Source organism: Drosophila rhopaloa, unplaced genomic scaffold, assembly GCF_018152115.1.
Source record: "Drosophila rhopaloa isolate 14029-0021.01 unplaced genomic scaffold, ASM1815211v1 contig_203, whole genome shotgun sequence".
Classification (NCBI taxonomy): domain Eukaryota; kingdom Metazoa; phylum Arthropoda; class Insecta; order Diptera; family Drosophilidae; genus Drosophila; species Drosophila rhopaloa.
In genome coordinates, this window is record NW_025335088.1 from 4072701 (window position 1) to 4094509 (window position 21809).

The 21809-nt window shown below is 33.3% G+C and overlaps 1 protein-coding gene across 5 annotated transcripts in view; it reads right to left on the reverse strand.

Annotated features, from left to right (window-relative positions):
* LOC108043637 (protein pangolin, isoforms A/H/I/S) overlaps window positions 1–21012 on the reverse strand; it is a 76131-nt gene extending 55119 nt beyond the window's left edge. The window contains exons 1-5 of one of the 5 annotated variants that reach the window (XM_044460608.1): window positions 20385–21010; window positions 15385–15649; window positions 13550–13595; window positions 10888–10985; window positions 6300–6411 (exon numbers count right to left, since the gene is read on the reverse strand). In XM_044460608.1, the coding sequence (XP_044316543.1) occupies window positions 6300–6411; window positions 10888–10985; window positions 13550–13595; window positions 15385–15549 (421 nt within the window). In that variant the 5' untranslated portion in view covers window positions 15550–15649; window positions 20385–21010. Of the gene's footprint in view, window positions 1–6299; window positions 6412–10887; window positions 10986–13549; window positions 13596–15384; window positions 15650–20384 lie in introns of all 5 variants that reach the window. The other 4 variants (XM_044460607.1, XM_044460606.1, XM_044460605.1 and 1 more) reach the window with 4 other exon arrangements.
* Window positions 21013–21809: the final 797 nt, after the last annotated feature.

Consider the following 21809-nt stretch of genomic DNA (forward strand, 5'->3'; position numbering starts at 1 on the left):
ACCTAAAGCAGGGGTTCAATTTCAACCCACCACAAATTCTATTCATAGCAACAATGAGGGAAATTTGGCAGAATCATTGCCATAGAATTTTCGATGTGTACAAATGAAATCGCATCATACGCAATTATTACTTCATAATTTGTATGAATTTTGTCGTTGAGTCTTAGGGTGAGAAAGTCAATAACTTGTGGCGGGGTTACTTTATGGGAAAAAGAGCACTGACAAACCGCAAAAATAAAGAATAAATATTATTTATTTTGTTGTGTTATTATATGGCTATAGTTTATCATACGAAATACCTGACAGGATAGGTATTCCTTCTGGTATTCTTATAACCTTGTAAAATTTAATGATTTTTAGTTCTGAAGTTTTCTAGATTTTTATTTTTAATAACACGGTAAACAAGAAAGGAAAGCTAACTTCGGGCGGCGCCGAAGTTGATATACCCTTGCAGAATATTCTATAAATTATATTCTCCAAAATTATTTATATGATTCATAAAAATTCCCAACTTCCTATTTTTAAAAACACCAAAGTTATGACATTTCCAATCGTTCAGTTATATGGCAGCTATAAGATATAGTCGGCCGATCCTTATGAAATTTGGTAGGTCGGATTGATTGGCCAAAAATAAAACCCATAGAAAATCCCAACTTCCTAACTTTACAAACACCAAAGCTATGGCATTTCCGATCAATCAGTTTTATGGCGGCTATAGGATATAGTCGTCCGATCCTTATGAAATTTGATAGGTCGGATTGATTAGCCAAAAATAAAACCCATAGAAAATCTCAACTTCCTAACTTTACAAACACCAAAGTTATGGCATTTCCGATCGTTCAGTTATATGGCAGCTATATGATATAGTCGCCCGATCCGGCTCGTTCCGACTTATATACTACCTGCAATAGAAAGACAACTTTTGGGAAAGTTTCAAATAGATAGCTTTAAAACTGAGGGACTAGTTTGCGTAGAAACGGACGGACGGACGGACAGATGGACATGGCTAAATCGACTCTCCTGGTGATGCTGATCAAGAATATACATACTTTATAGGGTCGGAAATGTCTCCTTCACTGCGTTGCAAACTTTTGACTGAAATTATAATACTCTCTGCAAGGGTATAAAAAATAAGACGTAAGGGTGTGGCATTTTATAAGAATTATACTCAACACAATATGACACTGCGTGACAGTTTAAATAATTGAAGCTCAGAAAGATGAACTTTATAGTTAAAATAAGTTTAATCCGCTGATTTTAACATTCCAAGCTTATTTTATTATCGCCGGAGGAAATTATAATACATGGGTTTACAAACAATTTATTGTGTAAATACTCGGTAGATAGCTACATTTTAACATCATTGAATTGCTTTATTATACCCTTGCAGAGGGTATTATAATTTTGGTCAAAAGTGTGCAACGCAGTGAAGGAGACATCTCCGACCCTATAAAGTATATATATTCTTGATCAGGATCACCTCCTGAGTTGATATAGCCATGTCCGTCTGTCCGTCTGTCCGTCTGTCCGTCTGTCTGTCCGTCTGTCTGTTTCTACGCGAACTAGTCTCTCAGTTTTAAAGATATCGAATTCAAACTTTGCACACACCCTTCTTTCCTTTGCACGCAGTATATAAGTCGGAACGGCCGGGATCGGCCGGCTATATCCTATAGCTGCCATATAACTGATTGATCGGAAATGCCATAACTTTGGTGTTTGTCAAGTTAGGAAGTTGGGATTTTCTATGGGTTTTATATTTGGCCAATCAATCCGACATACCAAATTTCATAAGGATCGGCCGACTATATCCTATAGCTGCCATATAACTGATTGATCGGAAATGCCATAACTTTGGTGTTTGTAAAGTTAGGAAGTTGGGATTTTCTATGGGTGTTATATTTGGCCAGCCAATCCGACCTACCAAATTTCATAAGGATCGGCCGACTATATCCTATAGCTGCCATATAACTGAACGATTGGAAATGGCATAACTTTGGTGTTTTTAAAGTTAGGAAGTTGGGATTTTTTATGAGTATTAAGAATGCATCATATGAATAATTTTGGAGAATATAATTTATAGAGTATTCTGCAAGGGTATATCAACTTCGGCTCCGCCCGAAGTTAGCTTTCCTTTCTTGTTATATTTTTATTTTCGCTGTCTGCGCCAAATTCCGAAGAACAACAAAAAAATGCTAAACAAGAAAGGAAAGCAAACTTCGGGCGGAGCCGAAGTTGATATACCCTTGCAGAATATTCTGTAACTTATATTCTCCAAAATTATTTATATGATGCATTCTTAATACTCATAAAAAATCCCAACTTCCCAACTTTAAAAACACCAAAGTTATGGCATTTCCAATCGTTCAGTTATATGGCAGCTACAAGATATAGTCGGCCGATCCTTATGAAATTTGGTAGGTCGGATTGATTGGCGAAAAATTAAACCCATAGATAATCCCAACTTTCTAACTTTACAAACAACAAAGTTATGGCATTTCCGATCAATCAGTTATATGGCGGCTATAGGATATAGTCGCCCGATCCTTATGAAATTTGATAGTTCAGACTGATTGGCCAAAAATAAAACCCATAGAAAATTACAACTTCCTAACTTCAAAAACACCAAAGTTATGGCATTTCCGATCGTTCAGTTATATGACAGCTATACGATATAGTGGCCCGATCCGGCTCGTTCCGACTTATATACTACCTGCAATAGAAAGACAACTTTTGGGAAAGTTTCAAGCAGATAGCTTTAAAACTGACGGACTAGTTTGCGTAGAAACGGACGGACGGACAGACGGACGGACAGACGGACGGACAGACGGACGGACAGACGGACGGACAGACGGACGGACAGACGGACGGACAGACGGACAGACGGACAGACGGACATGGCTAGATCGACTCTCCTGGTAAAGCTGATCAAGAATATATATACTTTATAGGGTCGGAAATGTCTCCTTCACTGCGTTGCAAACTTTTGACTGAAATTATAATACCCTCTGCAAGGGTATAAAAACAAAGTTATAATTTTTATACCCTTGCAGAGGGTATTATAATTTTGGTCAAAAGTGTGCAACGCAGTGAAGGAGACGTCTCCGACCCTATAAAGTATATATATTCTTGATCAGGATCACCTCCTGAGTTGATATAGCCATGTCCGTCTGTCCGTCTGTCCGTCTGTCTGTTTCTACGCAAACTAGTCTCTCAGTTTTAAAGCTATCGAATTGAAACTTTGCACACACCCTTCTTTCCTTTGCACGCAGTATATAAGTCGGAACGGCCGGGATCGGCCGACTATATCCTATAGCTGCCATATAACTGATTGATCGGAAATGCCATAACTTTCGTGTTTGTAAAGTTAGGAAGTTGAGATTTTCTATGGGTCTTATATTTGGCCAATCAATCCGACTCACCAAATTTCATAAGGATCGGCCGACTATATCCTATAGCTGCCATATAACTGATTAATCGGAAATGCCATAACTTTCGTGTTTGTAAAGTTAGGAAGTTGAGATTTTCTATGGGTTTTATATTTGGCCAATAAATCCGACCTACCAAATTTCATAAGGATCGGCCGACTATATCCTATAGCTGCCATATAACTGATTGATCGGAAATGCCATAACTTTCGTGTTTGTAAAGTTAGGAAGTTGGGATTTTTTATGAGTATTAAGAATGCATTATATGAATAATTTTGGAGAATATAATTTACAGAGTATTCTGCAAGGGTATATCAACTTCGGCTCCGCCCGAAGTTAGCTTTCCTTTCTTGTTTATTTTTTTTTTCCGATTGTTCCTTTGGGAGCTATATGATATAGTCGCCCGATCCGGCTCGTTCCAACTTATATACTACCTGCAATAAAAAGACACCTTTTGGGAAGTTTCAAGCAGATAGATTTAAAGCTGAGGGACTAGTTTGTGTAGAAACGGACGGACGGAGGGAGGGACGGAGGGAGGGACGGACGGAAGGACGGACAGACGCACGGAAGGACGGACAGACGCACGGAAGGACGGACAGACGCACGGAAGGACGGACAGGCGGACATGGCTAGATCGACTCTCCTGGTGATGCTGATCAAGAATATATATACTTTATAGGGTCGGAAATGTCTCCTTCACTGCGTTGCAAACTTTTGACTGAAATTATAATTCCAGAGGGAAGGGTATAAAAACAAAGTTCCCAAAGCTCCAAGCTAAGCCTGACCTCTAAGCTCTTTTTGGCGCAGTTAATATCAATACTTTTTGCAGAGGCATTGTCTAAATCGTGCAGAGAAGCTCTGTATCAATACTGATGCCTTCTGATTAAACAACAGCAACAGAAGATCTCCGACTGAACTGCGTGGACTGTTTACTATTGACCATCATTCCTTGCAAGTATTTGTTAAGTGGTCTTTTAACATATTGGATTTTTGTATATACATTAGGGAATGTGATATACACTCTTACACCACTGTAAATACTTCCAGTGGACTGTCTGAATCATGGGATTCTTCGACAAATTTTTAGTTGTTAATTGAGCCTAATGATTACAAACCTATGAGACTTGCTACAATAGTAAAATTTAATAATATTGAGAGGACGTAATGTTCCGGAGGTGGTGAAGTAATTGTGTCAATAAGTCAAACTGTTCACAGTAATAACTTTCGGTTTTCCAATGAAAATTCATTGGAAAATTCATCTTTATTTCATGGGCCATCAGAAAAACTTGTGTTAGTTGCATATCACATTCCACCAAAACGCGGATATGAAGCACATATGGGGACGAAATCGTCTTTTCATAAAAGCTTTGGCTATTCGCCACCGCAGTCCCCAGATCTTAATCCCATTGCCCATTTGTGGGACCTCCTGGAGCGCAGGATCCGCCAGCACACTATTACATCAAAGGATACGCTCAAAAAAAAAACTAACTTAGGGCGGAGCCGAAGTTAATATACCCTTGCAGAATATTCTGTAAATTATATTCTCCAAAACTATTCATATGATGCATTCTTAATACTCATAAAAAATTCCAACTTTAAAAATACCAAAGTTATTGCATTTCCAATGGTTCAGTTATATGGCAGCTATATGATATGGTCGGCCGATCCCTTTGAAATTTGGTAGGTCGGATTGATTGACCAAAAGTAAAACCCATAGAAAATCCCAACTTCCTAACTTAACAAACAGCAATGTTATGGCATTTCCGATCAATCAGTTATATGGCAGCTATAAGATATAGTCGGCCGATCCTTATGAAATTTGCTAGGTCGGATTTATTGGCCAAATATAAAACCCATAGAAAATCCCAACTTTCTAACTTTACAAACACCAAAGTTATGGCATTTCCGATCAATCAGTTATATAGCAGCTATAGGATATAGTCGGCCGATCCTTATGAAATTTGGTACGTCGTATTGATTGGCCAAATATAAAACACCAAAGTTCTGGCATCGTTCAGTTTTATGGAAAGGAAAGAAGGGTGTGTGCAAAGTTTCAACTCGATAGCTTTAAAACTGAGAGACTAGTTTGCGTAGAAACAGACAGACGGACATGGCTATATCAACTCAGGAGGTGATCCTGATCAAGAATATATATGTCGGAGATGTTTCCTTCACTGCGTTGCACACTTTTGACCAAAATTATAATACCCTCTGCAAGCGTATAACAACAAAGTTATAATTTTTTGAATTTTTTTCCGATTGTTCCTATGGGAGCTATATGATATAGTCGCCCGATCCGGCTCGTTCCAACTTATCCGTCCGTCTGTCTGTCCGTCTGTCTGTTTCTACGCGAATGCCATAACATTGGTGTTTTAAAAGTTAGGAAGTTGGGATTTTTTATGAGTATTAAGAATGCATCATATGAATAATTTTGGAGAATATTTTTACAGAATATTCTGCAAGTGTATATCAACTTCGGCTCCGCCCGAAGTTAGCTTTCCTTTCTTGTTATAACTAACATCAATAAAATTCTTCTAAAACTACGGAATAACTCCTGTGTGCTGAAGATCTCAAAATATTCTAATCTCTTTGATCAATGGCTAAATAAATATGGCAAAAACTAAGATGAAACATCGTTTGCCATTCATGTGAGTAACAATTTTAAATACACAAAAAAAAACCTTTAATCTTACGACTAGGTCGACGCGGCTAATGATCCTGATCAAGAATGATTTACGGCAATAGCCTAGAACCATTTGTTACGCAGGCTACTTGACGTACGATACATACAAATGTTCTTTTTTATACTCTGATGCTGAAATCAGTAACCATTTATTCAAAATGTTATATTTTAAATACCTTACATTGACTTACCCATAGTCTTAGGATCAAGCTGGTATGGTGGAATTCCGCAATGCGCCGGAGGTGGTGTCGTTAACGGGTCTGCATTGTGACAGAAAAACGGAGGCAATCCCATTTTGTTAGCCTAGTATACAAAAAGTGCAATATTACAAATATGTTTGCTTAAACCAAAAAGGGATACCTGCGGAAGCCGAAGCTTATATACTATTATTTTGATTTCGATGGTTAAAAACAATGAAGCCAGGTCGATTTTCCGATAAATTTTTTGATCGTTCTTATGGCAGCATATGGTTTAGTTGCCCGATTTTTATAAACCTAAAACTGTATTTCTGAAAAGGGTAAATTTCTGCAAAAGAAATAAGACTTATTGCAAAGCTTCAATCGAATAGCTTCAAAGCTGTGCGAACAAAATGACAAACAAACTGGACGGTCGAACGTACGGACAGGCGGAGATGGCTTAATCGACTCGGCTATTGATCTTGAACAAAAAAATATATACTTTATAGGGTCGAAAACTCTTCTTCATGACATACTTTCCAAAATGGTTTTTAAGAGTATTTTTATACCCTTGCAGAGGGTATTATAATTTCAGTCAAAGGTTGGCAGCACAGTGAAGGAAACATATCCAACCCTATAAAGTATATATATTCTTTATCAGCATCACCAGGAGAGTCAATCTAGCAATATCCGTCTGTCTGTCCGTCCGTCAGTTTCTACGCAAACTAGTCCCTTTGCTTTAAAGCTATCTGCTTGAAAGTTGTACTTCTATTGCAGGTAGTATATAAGTCGGAAGGAGCCGGATTGGGCGACTATATCATATAGCTCCCATAGGAACAATCGGAAAAACAAATTTAATAAATTATAACTTTGTTGTTTTTTTTTGGAATTTGGTAATTTGAATATTATGTAATTTAGATTTTAATTAAATTAAAATTGGACAACAATATCATATAGCTGCCATAGAAACGATAGCAAAATGCAGCGCAAAAAAGACATAGCTTCATCGTTTTTAGTAAAATAGACATTGAAATTGGAATGTTGTCGTTTTGTAAAAACTGCAAGGGTATATAAACTAACTTCGGCTTTCCAAAGTTTGCTTCATTTCTTGTTATTTATTTATTTATTAATTTTTTGAATTTATTTATTTTACTTTGACTTTTTAATAATTTTTCTTTCTTTATTTTTTTTTGTTTATTTATTTTAATTTTAATAGGAAAAACGTTTAATAATTATACCCTATTATAATTTCAGTCAAAAGCTTGCAACACAGTGAAGAAGACATTTCCGAAACTCTTCCAAAAGTTGTCTCTCTATTGCAGGTAGTATTTAAGTCGAAACGAGCCGGATCGGGCGACTATATCATATAGCTCCCATAGGAACAATCGGAAAACAGAATAAAAAAATTATTCCTTTGTTGTTTTTAATTATTTTTTTTTTGTTCTTTGGGATTTGGTAATATTTAAATATTATGGAATTACGGTTTTAATTAAATTAAAATATATATGATATAGTCGCCCGATCCGGCTTCTTCCGACCTAGTAATAGAAACACAACTTTTGGGAAATTTTCAAGCAGATAGCTTTAAAACTGAGGGACTAGTTTGCGTAGAAATGGACGGACGGATGATGCTGATAAATAATATATATATATTATAGGGTTTGGAAATGTCTTTTTCACTACGTTGCAAACTTTTGACTGTAATTATAATACCCTATAAAAAGAAAAATAAGTAATTTGGTCTAATAACTCACAAGCCTCACAAAATGGAAAAAAAAATTTATAACTTATATAATTTATAACCATCAAATCTGCTCTTCTAGCTTAAAACACAAAAGTTAGCAAAAAAAATTAGCAAGCATTATATTTTAAAAATACTATTTCAAAAAAAATAAAACATGTTTATGGTCCCTCCTCTTACCCTTCCAACCCACAGAACTTAACCATGTACATCTTTATGGTCCCAAATGTTGTTTTCATTTAATCAAGTTCTAACACCATTATATTCTATTCTAATAAACTTTATGAAAATTAAAATGATTTCGAAACATTAGAGAGCAATTTAAAATATAAATGTGGCGATTTGATGTTAGTTGCACACGATCAGGAAGATTGACAAATTTCACAGAACTGGATATCAAATACGTTTTAACATAGAAAAATAATATGGATGTTTGCTAAATATACCATATAAATAAGTAATAATCCAAGCATAATTTTGTTTTTTTGACGGAAACTGTATATGTAAACTTCTAATTTATCACTGATAATAGTCATACTTATACGACTTGACGAATAAAATGGTAACAAATAAGCAGCACACAAACAATAATAATAACAAGCTGCGTTGAGTACAGCGGCAAGCAATTCACAGAAACTGAAAAATGCTTTGAAGTCGCCGCCGCTTAACGAATATGAAACGTGCCGCCAGCCCTTACGTGCCACCCCCATTGAAATAGCAAATGTGAACGGTGAATTTTTGTTTTAAGTCTTCTCACATTTGCAATCATTCCTATTTTAGCATCAGACCCAATCACAGAAGATAGTTTAAAGTGTATTGTATTTTATTAATGAAACACGCCGCTTTAAAATAATGTCCTAAGCCCAATATAAGGCTTTTTCTAGTGTTGGATAATTTAAGATTTAGATTAGACAATTTAAAAGCTCTAAAAATGCTTTTAAAACTAATTTTTTTTCTTAAATGTTTACCCAAACTATCCAAGAATGTTACAGGAGAAATTACGATTTTTTACATACGATTTTTTATATACGAAAACTTTGACGTGCGATTTCTTGGTTCTTCATTTTTTAAGATTAGGAGAAATTGGCGGGAAAGATAGGGATAAAATTTAAAGTCCTATCGAAACGAAACAACATTTATTGGGTTCGGGATTAAATTCTCTTCTAGTTGAACCTAAAAAAAACCTGAAAAAAGTGAAAGACTGTCCGTTTCAATCGTATATTTCTTTCCTTCCAAAAAAAAGTCCTCGGAAAAAACGAATTTTTGAAGCTTCTTTATTAAACATTCCCAATCGTATTTATACCTGCGCTAATTAGATACCTATATGACAGGGTTCAAAAAACTACAAATATCTCGATACTTAAAAAAAATTGACTTTAAATATAAGTTTCATAAAATTAAGTTTAAAAATTAATTAAAGTATGTATATATTGATATATTATAACAAATATATTTCCGTGGTGGTACAGGAAGAAAATTTCTTTAAGGCACATTAAACCGAGTTTTTAATATTTGTTTGTGATTTTTTTGAAGAAAGTTTTTAAACCTCTGTTAGAAATAATTTCTCTATAATTTTATTATTGAAATAGAGCCTGCAAGAATTTAAATAAAATAATTTAATTTAATAAAATAATGTTTATGACACTGGTCCATTCCATATTGAAATCTCTTCTTTTGAAAAAAAAATTTCTACAATTCTAAATAATAGTCCTTTTTTTTCCCTCTCTAGCTTATAAACTTAAAATAAATATATAGATACACTTTTATGTTCCAAAGTATTATGTAATGAGAAATAAGCGGAATAAAAGAAAAAACAATAAAAACAACCACCGAAGCTGAGTGCAGGCGTTTTTGTTATATACTCGAGAGCCACCCCCAAATTGTATTAAGGTTGACAACAATGGAGAAGTATTTCGAAGTTCAATTCTGAGCTCCCAAAAAATGCATCCAATTTGATTAAACTTATACAGGACAGTATTGTCGTGTTCACCAAATAAAAAAAATCGGTCCTTAAAAAAAGTATTTGAATTTGACAATGCAGGTAAGGACACTATACAGAATAAAAATTCTTGATCGTGATCAACAAAAGAGTTGATCCTGGCACTTCTATCTCTGTCCGTCTGTCCGCACATTTGTCCATTTGAAACCTTAAAAACTATAACTTTACAAATGTGACAGTTTGGAGAAAAATCGTAAATCTACCTTAACAACATATATTTGCACGTTAAATTAAAATTTCCAAGCTCTTATGATTTCAAAGTTGTCGATGCTTATACGGACGGATCGTTGGACGCACGGACGGTTCGACAGATTACCTGGATCGACTAAAATTAAGATCCTAATCAAGAGCACAGATTCAACACGAATTTGTATTATCCAACGCGAATAAATAAAAAATAATAATTTTTTTTTTTATTTTGTAAAATTAATTGTTTTCAAGTCGAAAATCGCTAATAGTTTTGATGATAGGCTGATCGTATTTAAACATGTATCAACTTTCTTTAAAAAATTCATTAAATTCGAATTGCACCACTTTTACTTAAAATTAATAAAATATTTTTAACGATTTAAATATACCATTTAAAGTTAATATTTAAAATGTAAAATAAATCGGTAAGTAGTTTTCAGATGTCAGTAAGATAACTTTTCCCTTCAAAACTTGATTTTACGAAAAACTCATTTTTGATTCTACCTAATTACAACAGTTGTTGCATGTCGACGTATTGCAGAAAACACAATAAATCAGTAAATTGGTTTATTTTTATTGCAATGTTACGGAAACCAAATCTCTAACAAAAAAAAAGGATACACAATCCTTAATAGAAAGAAGTATACGAAAATATCGGTAAATTAAATTCTTACCATTGTCACTGGAAGGCCACTTGGAGTACCATTTGCATACGAATATGGCGAAACTAAGTATCCCATATTGAAGCTATGAGTGTGGGTATCAATTTTATCTGAAATGTATGAAAAATAAATTAATGCATAATTATTAATAACAATTATAAGGACCTGTTTTTCGAGTGCCAGTAAATTATTTGTTAGGCCCAAATAAACTTGTAACAGAAAATTTATTTATTTTAAGTTGCTATCGCCTAGTAATGCTGTTCAAGTATATATATATTTTATAAGGTCACTACGTTGAAAACTTCAGTCGGACGGTCCTGATCGGACGACTCAATCAATAACTTTTTTGTTTTAGTTATAAATAGTTATTTATTTATCTCATACGAGGGAAAAAATAAAGCAAATAGAATTACAGAAGAAAGGAAAGCTAACTTCGGGCGGAGCCGAAGTTGATATACCCTTGCAGAATATTCTGTAAATTATATTCTCCAAAATTATTCATATTATGCACTGTTAATACTCATAAACACCAAGGTTATGGCATTTCCAATCGTTCAGTTATATGGAAGCTATAGGATATAGCCGATCCCGGCCGTACCGACTTATGTACTATGTGCGAAGGAACTTTAAAACTGAGAGACTAGTTCGCGTCGGCCCACAAATGATGGCGCACCCGGTATATATGATAAAATATGCCCTATTATAATCCGGTATTATAATTTCAGATATTTCTGACCCTATAAAGTATATTTATTCTTGATCAGCATCACCAGGAGAGTCGATCTAGCTATGGTCCTTCTGTCCGTCCGTCTTTCTAAGGAAACTAGTCCCTCAGTTTTAAAGCTATTTGCTTAAATCTTTCCAAAAAGTTGTCTTTCTAAAAAAGTTGTCTTTCTAGTCGGAACGACTTATATAGAACAGGAACAATCGGGAAAAAACAATTTTTAAAAGGATAACTTTGATGTTTTTAATTTTTTTTTGAACTTTAGGATTTGGTAATATTTAAATAAAGTATACGGTTGAATTCATTTAAAATCTGACATCTATATCATATAACTTTTATAGAAAAATAAAAAATAAACAAAATTTTTTTAAATAAAATAAAATAAAAATGAAAGAAACAAATTTCATTTGCTACTTTTCTATTTATTAATATTTACTATATCAGAATTACGCTTTTCATATACCATATAGCCGTCATCGAAACGATGGCAATGTGCAGCGCCAAATCGTCATAGCTTTTATTTTTAGTAATATAGGCTTAGGCATATCGAACTGCAAGGGTATATAAACTTCGGCATGCCGAAATTTACGATAATTGTATTCTTACAAAAAAAAAAGCGTCCAAACTAATCCTGATTTGTTAAAATAAATTCCCTGTTCGAAAATTATTAAAAAATTAAGATTTCGGGGATCTTAGCTAAACTACACTTTTTTAATCTTTGTTTGTGAGTATGGATCAAATAGCTTTTTTAAAGACCTTAATTTTCAAATTTTTAACATAATTTGTTTAAATACAATACTTCTAAAATAATGGCCAAACGCTATTTGTAACTTTTTATACAAATTATATTTCTTAGTTCTGAATAACTAATGACGAAAAGTTTATTTAAGGTTTTAAACTCAAGTTTATATTGGGCTGTGTAAGTTGGGACAACTATTTTAAAAGCAAAAATGCAATGCTCAAAAGGACAAGGGCACTAATACAAACTGATAAAAAATATATATTTTATATAATGCTAAAATATAAAGCTTTTTAACGGTATATAACACTTTTTGTTTTACAAAGCTAATAGTTAAATAGCTGAAGAAAATCAAAAGGTGTCCCAACCTACAGAAATCTCACCTACACATAAGACAATAAAGAACCGGAGTACAATTTCATCACTAACAACCTTAACAGTTTAAAGTAAAAGAAGCTCAACGAGACAGAAATTCCGCGAAAACTCATTAATTTTCAAGGATACACTGAAAAGTATGTGAATCAGATTTAACCATTATTTATGTTCTTAGAAGGACTCAAATCACTTTAAGGTAGCACTATCTTACAAATGACAAAACTGCAAACCATTAATTTTTTAAAAATTTGGTGCTGTCGGTATAAACAAATTCGTTTATATATGTACAGACAACCGAGTTTTTCGTGCATTTTTTAAGCATACACAAGAAATATATATATCAACAGAAAACCAAAGAAGTGAAGTAGCGTGTCGGTGAACGATCTTCATCACCTTGTTAGCACCATGAAACGGTGGATGCCAAACTTTAAGTCTACCTAGCCGGTTATTTATCCGACGCACCTTCTTACCTTACTCCTGCCCCTCTACCAAAATGCTCTATCTCTTTTACTCTAGTCAAAATATTCCCTTTAACGTTTTACTCCCTGCCCGGTCTCCATCTTAACACAAGCACATGTCGACCGCCTTTGTTAAAGCAATACAAGCAAAGCATGCTTTCATACATTTATATGCACTGTTTGTATGCAAACCTTGGTGTGTATTATATATTGTCATAAATTTAAAGCTTTAAAGTATAGTTTTTTTAAATTCATATTTTGTTTTAATAAACAAGCAAATATTGGTTTTAAATAGTAAATAAATCTTAAAACTAGGACACAGTTTATAAATCGTCTAAATATTGGAGCAAATTTATTTTATATTAAAAATATACTTACTAAAAACAGGGCTGTGGTCCGGTCTTGCAATTTTTTGACCCTTTTCCTAAATACAAAGAAAACAAAAATTTGAAATCATAAAGAGAAAATTTAAAAGTTATATTAATATAAGCCAACCTCTTATAATTTGCTGTTTTAAAGACAGTTGCCAAATTGACTGTTGATCTGATCTGTATCTTATTGATATAATTAATGGTATTATATATCAGCACTTTTATTTTAGTGTTTCAAAATACTACGAGCAGGTCTGTTGAGTGTGATCCAAATCGCACGTCATATTCACCGAATTGTCGCTAATGACGTAAAAACATTACCGTATTTTTTCTTGCTAAAAAATCTCGCGGATATTGATGGTAATTCATTTCGTAACTTTGGCTTTCCAAAATTACCGTCCGATTTCGTTATTAAGGATCTCATTATTAAATGTTTAAATTAAATTTTTAAATTGTTTGCAAAAATGTTTTTTTTTAATGTGCCCTAACGATAAAATATTGCCATATCTAAAAAAATATGCATTTTAATGCTCAAAAAAAATTTCTATAATGGTAAAAAAAATATTTATTAATGTAAATGTCATACCCTAATAGTTAAATTAGTGAAAGCATTTTCATTTAGTAGATTTCCATTTATATTTGACTTTCGAATTATTTGTCTTAAGAAATGTGAGGGCTAAGTTAGTCTTAATTTATTTCTTTCGTTACTCGTTTAAAATAATGTTTAAATTGTTTGTAAAGAATTATTTAAAAGTCATTGTATTCTTGGCCATATTCAAAATGAATTGAAAAATTGTTGTTTTATTTATGTAAAAATATGTCACTTGGAGATTATTATAAACAAGAAAGGAAAGCTAACTTCGGGCGGAGCCGAAGTTGATATACCCTTGCAGAATATTATGTACATTATATTCTCCAAAATTATTCATATGATGCATTCTTAATACTCATAAAAATCCCAACTTCCTAACTTTAAAAACACCAAAGTTATGGCATTTCCAATCGTTCAGTTATATGGCAGCTATAGGATATAGTCGGCCGATCCTTATGAAGTTTGGTATGTCGGATTGATTGGCCAAAAATAAAACCCATAGAAAATCCCAACCTCCTAACTTAACAAACACCAAAGTTATTGCATTTCCGATCAATCAGTTATATGGCAGCTATAGGATATAGTCGGCCGATCCCGGCCGTTCCGACATATATACTGCGTGCAAAGGAAAGAAGGGTGTGTGCAAAGTTTCAACTCGATAGCTTTAAAACTGAAAGACTAGTTTGCGTAGAAACAGACAGACGGACATGGCTATATCAACTCAGGAGGTGATCCTGATCAAGAATATATATACTTTATAGGGTCGGAGATGTCTCCTTCACTGCGTTGCACACTTTTGACCAAAATTATAATACTCGGCTTTAATTATTATTTGTTGGTAGCACTTTTTAAAAAGTTGTTATCAGCTACCAAAAGATATTATAAGTAGTTGACCAAGAATTATTTTACATTTAAGATGGCTATTATACAGTTATGACACCTGCTGAAAATTCGGCAGTCTGAATTTATTTGTAAATGCAGTAACCGTATCGGCTATAGAGAAACCGAAAATAATGTACTATTGTCATCATGGAACTTGTTAGTAGTTCATCCATTGCTTCACTAATTTAAATACTGCTCGTTTTCATTCTGCTGCCGATTTTATTTTAGAAGTATTATTTTTAAAGTTGATCAATACGAAGTATTTGTAATTTTTCTTTCTCGTAAATTCAGTTTCTCTTTCACGATAAATCCAGTCAATTTGTCAAATGTTAAGCAAAAGTTATGATTTTTTTAAGGATTCATATTACCTCACTTTCAGTTAAATCTATCAAGCTTGACTTCTCTTCAACCAATAAGTTTTCAGAAGATATTTTATCATCTTCACGGTCTCCTTCGTCTTTAAATATCTTCACTTCATCAGTACTGCACAAATCATCGCCAGATGACCCATGCCTGGTGTGTGTATGAGGCATGTTTTACTCTTTCCAGGTTTTTGACGGTTAAGTTGATTTTTCCTAAATTATGCCAACTTTAAAAGTTTCGTGAAATTTTCCATACTCTTCAAATGCGTATCTGAAATAAAACCAAAGGTAATCAAGAATCAGGAATTTCGTGGAAAATGTTTTTCAAATTGAACTAAACTACATTGAGCTAACAGCAAGCATACTGCACTTTAAGATTGTGTTTCTAAATCTTATTAAATCTAGAGAAAGGAAGCTAACTTCGGCAAACCAAAGTTTAGTACTCTTGTAGATTTTTAAAAAATAAAGAAATGTTCGGATTTTCACGAGAAGAGCACCTATTACGATTTGGAAAGTTTCAAGAATCTATCTTTCACCCTGCCTGAAATATTGGCATATAGCCGTATGAGACATATATGGAAGATATAGTTAACCGAAAAAATAAAAGTTTTAATTTTTCGATAGCTACAAGTGTCTAGAATATCATACAAAAAGGCAAAACGAAATACGTAAGGCCTAGTACGCAGATCGACAAACGAGTACGCTAGCGTTAAAACTTTAATCTTTCCAGTGTGTCTAAAATTTCGAGAGTTCATCAGAATTAAGCGTTCTACGGTCGTACTGTCAATCAAATATCGTATTTGCGGGAAAGTGCCTTTAAAAGATATTATCAACTTCCTTGGCAAGAGAAGTCAGCCGCTGTACAAAGAAATTAAAAAACAATACAATTTAATTTTAAGTTGTTTTTTTGATTTACTGATAATTATTTGCTAATTTAAAGTTCATAGCTGCACTTTTATTGTGGTTTTCGTACATTTTTGACCTAAGAAACACTTTGCTCTGACGAGAGAGAAAAGTGAACGCCAGCTGGTTGCCTCTCGCTCTCTCTCATGACTGGCGTACAGTTTCCATCGATCTGAGTACTAGGCTTAATAGTTTACAAGTTATGAGCCTACGAGCAGACCGACTCAAAGCAGATAAGGAGCGTACATAAAACTATAAAGGGATCCCCCATTCTCCGTTTCAAAGAATCGATTTTTTTTTATTTAATTCGAACCTATAACTATTCAAGAATGTTTCTTTAAAATTTCAAGTGAATATTTCAAAAACTTTTGAAGATACATATACCAGATTTATGGTGGAAGCGTCAGGCGACGGCGAGTGCTTCTCAAAACTTTAAACGCATTTTTCACGAAACAGTATTTTTACGACTGGCGCATGAGGATACTCGGTTCCAAATTTTAATACGTTATTCTTTACATATATAGGGTAGATCAAATCGGTAAAAATCTTCTTTACTGTCAACTTGATTTGTGGCTGAAAAAAGACGATTTTCAAAAAAAATCAGCAAACAAATGATGTCAAATTGTTTTCTTCTTTTTTAAGACTTCAAATAAATGGATGCAACGTAACAAGCCTAAAAAATAATATATGTATATTTTCCAGCCCATTGTAAATCGTAAAAATTTGAAATCGAGAATAGGGGTCCCCTTAAACGCGTCTGGAAAAATCAATTTTTAACGAATCATAATGTTTTTTTTAAATACGCGTAATTAAATTATCCACGGAATGGACTATAATTACATAGTTGTTATTTTTTGTTCAATTTCGATAAAAGTAGTCTCAGGACGCGATCCTGATCAAGAATATATTTACTTTATAGGGTTGGAGATATCTCCTTCATTGCGTTGCACAGTTTTTACCAAAATTATAATACCCTTTGCAAGGGTATAAAAATATGTATATTTCTTTAAAAATTTTTTCACTTTGTTTTAAATCAGTACTTTTTCAACTTTTTCTGCTTAAATCCAGCTGTCTCTATACTCCATTATGCTATATTTATAATCGTTACTCATAAGGTAAGTGGGTATACTTGTTTTAAGGTAATGTGGCACAAGGCCATGATTCAAAATATTCTTTCCCAACTTCACCATACGCCTTGGTCCTGCAAATTAAATAATATTTTCGGCTAAAATTTGGTTAATTAATCTTAATTATAATTGGAAGTAGATAAAAAGAGCAGCAAAGTCGATTAAGCTTTATCGACTTAGTTAACTAAAACCAAAGTGTTCCTAGAATATCAAATTAAAACGACAAACACACTTTGGAGGAGTCTTAATTTAAAATGGTTTTAAAATATTGTTAATTAAATAACTTGTTGTATTTTTGAATATAATGGGTGTGTTTTGCTCAACCCGATTTCCCTTTATAAAATTTTTTACTGAACAAATACACTTTTACAATGTTTATGTGATTTAAGAGCATAACAGTTTTATTCGATCAATGTATAATTATTTGTTATACATTTTTGAACACAAAATTTATTTGTTTAACTTTTAAAGCCAATCTCTTTGAAGATTTAGTACCAAAAAAAAAAAAGTTGATAGGTACCAATTAGTTTAAAAATAAGGAATCTTCGAAAATTGTCGACAATGGAGGGCAACCTCCTCTTAAAATTACCATTTTGTAACGAAAATCGTTTGTCCACCTAGGGGTTTTTTCGTTAATTCGAAAAAAAAAAATTCCCACCTCTTAAGAATTAATAATTTAAAAAAAATCGTTAACAAAATATCGTTGGCCCACCTCTTAAAATAGCAATTTTTAATCAAAATAGTTAAAAAATAATGGCCTTGTTGACCACCTCTTAAAAAGTAATAACTAAAAAATCATTGGTCCACCTCTTAAAAATAGTTAAATAAAAAAAACATTTGGCCACCTCTTAAAAGTCGTTGTTTCAAAAAAAATAAAAAGTGTCATGTTTGCACATTTAAAAAAAAATCATTTTTCCATCTCTTAAAAATATATTCCAAAAGATGAGACAACGTATTGGGCAAACGATAAAGCTCTTTAAATATTTAAAATTCAATTTTAGACCCAACTTTCAGATTTGGTAAACCATATTTTCGAAAATTTCTTAAATTTTTTGTTTTGGGGGAAGAATAAATAGTTTGAAAAAAAAGTTACATCTAGTATTCCAACGGTATTCAGTGCAATAAACCACAAAAAGAACCGAGGTCGTAAACTTAAATTGACAGCTTTGAAAGATAGACAGAAAAAATAACTTTGGTGGTAGGGTCTAGTGCCCGACAGTATGTTGGGAATGTGATTAACTGAATCATGGACAAAACCGTACATGTGGCAATATGCACACTCCATCAATATGTAATTTGCGAAATGCCTTTAATGTAGACATTTCACCTGGATAATTATACAAAGCACACAAGTAAACCCGCCAAAGGCTTTTTTTTTGCTTTGAGAATACCGATTTAATGCCACGGCCAGCGTAGTGTTCGGAACTAAATGCGATTGAAAATTTGTGGGCTGATGTTAAAAGATCCTTTCTAAATCTGATCAAGTGGTGCCAGAGGCATGGTTAGCTGGAATAAAATGATCTGGTTCTCCCAATAAATTTGGTCTAATTAAAACTTGTATTATCAAAATGAAAATTATTACAATAAATCATACAATATCCTTAAAAGTGAAAACGAGTTAGAGTTGCGTTATCAACAGCCATTATTCTATGGCTCGCCGGTGCCTATTAAAATAGCAAAGAGTATAAGGCCCTAATTAACTTTTAAGAAATATAAGCTTAATATAAATGTAGGTCTGTTTGGATTCTTGTAAATATTTCATTGAACTTTATATTAGTATTTTTATACAAATATGAAAAACAATGTTCGGAAAACTGAAAATGTATAAAAAAAATTGAGGAGTGCGAGCTGCTCTATTATTTTAATGAACACATGATCGCTAGAGCTTAGGTTGTCCAATAAATCCATCTAGCTCCTCATCAAACAACCTAAAACCGTTAATTGTCTAAAAATAAAATCTGCTTCATTTAGTGAGTTTTTAATAGTACTCTGCGATGTGAGCATTTAAATTCGAATGAAATCAAAGCAAACATCTTAACATATACATACATATGTATGTATGTACTTTTGCAGATGTGTTGGAAACGAAGGATAAAGAGTGCGCTTGAAACTTCTTCCTTATTCTGCGAATGTATGTACAAATAAATAAACTAAGCCCATTTTCATTGAAATAATTATATTAGTGCCTGCAAGGACAAATTCTGTCTTACTCTTACTTTTCCGAGAATTGAATGATCAGTGAAAAGGAAAAGCAAAACGCAAATTGTCACTGTCAATTTTCGGATTTAGCGGCTACCTGGATTAGCTGTTGGATAGCCCAAGATTTTGAACTATATGATATGTAGGGTATGTATATATACATATGCTGTTAGTACTCGCCGGCGGAAATATCTAACTACATACTAGTTTAAGGTAAAAACTCTACCGACGACACCATCGGCAATAACTAAAACAGAATACGCATCGGCTCAATACTAATGACACAACGAGTTTCTATTTAGAGACAAGATTGTGGTACATCAACAGGTAGAGACGAAAACGGCAGAGTCTAAACAAAAAATATGCGTAAAACAGAATACAGAAAACTGTATTTTGAGCAAATAAATAAACAAACATCAGGGTGTGCGTGCTATTATGTTATTGTGTGAGTACTGTCGTCGTCGCCTCTCTGAATTCGAAACAGAGGATCGGATCTCATGCTTACAGAGTAGTGTACGTACACATATGTGCAGGTGAATGTGTAGACGTTCATACATACATATAACTTTTAAGACGACAATGGCTTCAACAATTTTTAAACTAAAATTGCATATTTTTGAATTATAAAATATAATAAAATTGTTATACAAATAATAAAACTAGATATTAAAATCTTAAAACACATTCAAAAAAAATCGGACAAATTTGTTTGTTGTATAACTGTTACCGATGGCAGTAAATATTAATATGGGAAATCAAGTAGGGTATTGTACTTACTTGTACGTTATTTTTTTTTAACACCCGAAAGGCATGGACAGAAAAAGTATATATTTCTTTGAATCTAATTTTTACTAAACAATAATTAACAAACCGTCGGCATCTTAAAGTCCCAAAGCATTTTCGAATACTGTTCTGTTATTTTTCAACACTCTGTCAAAGAATAACAATTTAATGTGGTTTCACAATTAAAGACATACACGCTTTAATTAATCAGGCTCACATATATATTTAACACACTTGCACGAGTTTCATTCTTTAGCCTTTCAACGAGTACCGAACGAAGCTTTGATCGCACTTATGTATGCCAACACACGGATACCGATAAAAATTCATATATTCGTTTGTGATTTACATACACTTACACTTATACAGTATGTTTATACATGTAAATATTTATTCGTCAAAGCACAATTTGTCTCTACCACGACGACAACAATTTATTTATACATTTTGTACTTTTATCAGGCGCATAACATTAATGTTTAATCGAGCAGTTACAAAATATGTTTTATCAAGTAATGTTCCCGCTTTAAAATTATTATCAAATTTAAATCGGTTTAAAGAGCCGTACCCACGTCCGCGCTGATCAATTTTTTTTTCAAGAGCCCCTTAGTAGTGGTGAAGAAATATCGATGCATCGATGTTTGCAAAACATCGGTAATATCGATGTTTGGAAGGACATCATCAATGTTTTTCCATCTCAAACGAGTATTAGTTGCCATTCGTCATTCTTTTTACCATAAAGCCTAGTATCCACTTCGACGTAAACCGTACGCCAGTCATTAGAGAGAGCAAGAGGCAAATAGCTGGCGTTCACTTTTCGTCGGGCCTTTTTTTCACGTCGGTCTCCTGATCGACGAAAAAAATACCAGAAAATTCCATAGCGTTGCCAGTCTGCGGAAAATAACTTTGGGTGAACCCTAGCGGAAAAGATTACAAAATTTAATCTTTTGGCGTGCGCTTCTCACTGAACATTATAAGAAATGGAGGGAAAAACTCAAAAAACTCACAAAAGTCGATTGCAGGTGTTTACATGTGAGGACAAAATAACATTAATACTATCTGGGGTGCCTCTTGTCAGAGCAAAATGTTTTTTAGGTCCAGAATGTACGAAAAAACACAATAAAAGTGCAGCTATGAACTTTAAATTAGCAAATAATTATCAGTAAATTAAAAAAAACAACTGTTAAATTTAAATTGTATTGTTTTTTTAATTTATTTGTACACCGGCAGACTTGTCTTGCCAAGGTATTTGATAATATCTTTTAAAGGCTCTTTCCCGCAAATGCGATATTTGAATTTTAACTGCTTGTCAACAAACCCAGCTGATTGACAGTACGACCGTAGCACGCTTAAATCCGATGAACTCTCGTAATTTTGGTCACACTGGAAAGATTAAAGTTTTTACGCTAGCATACTCGT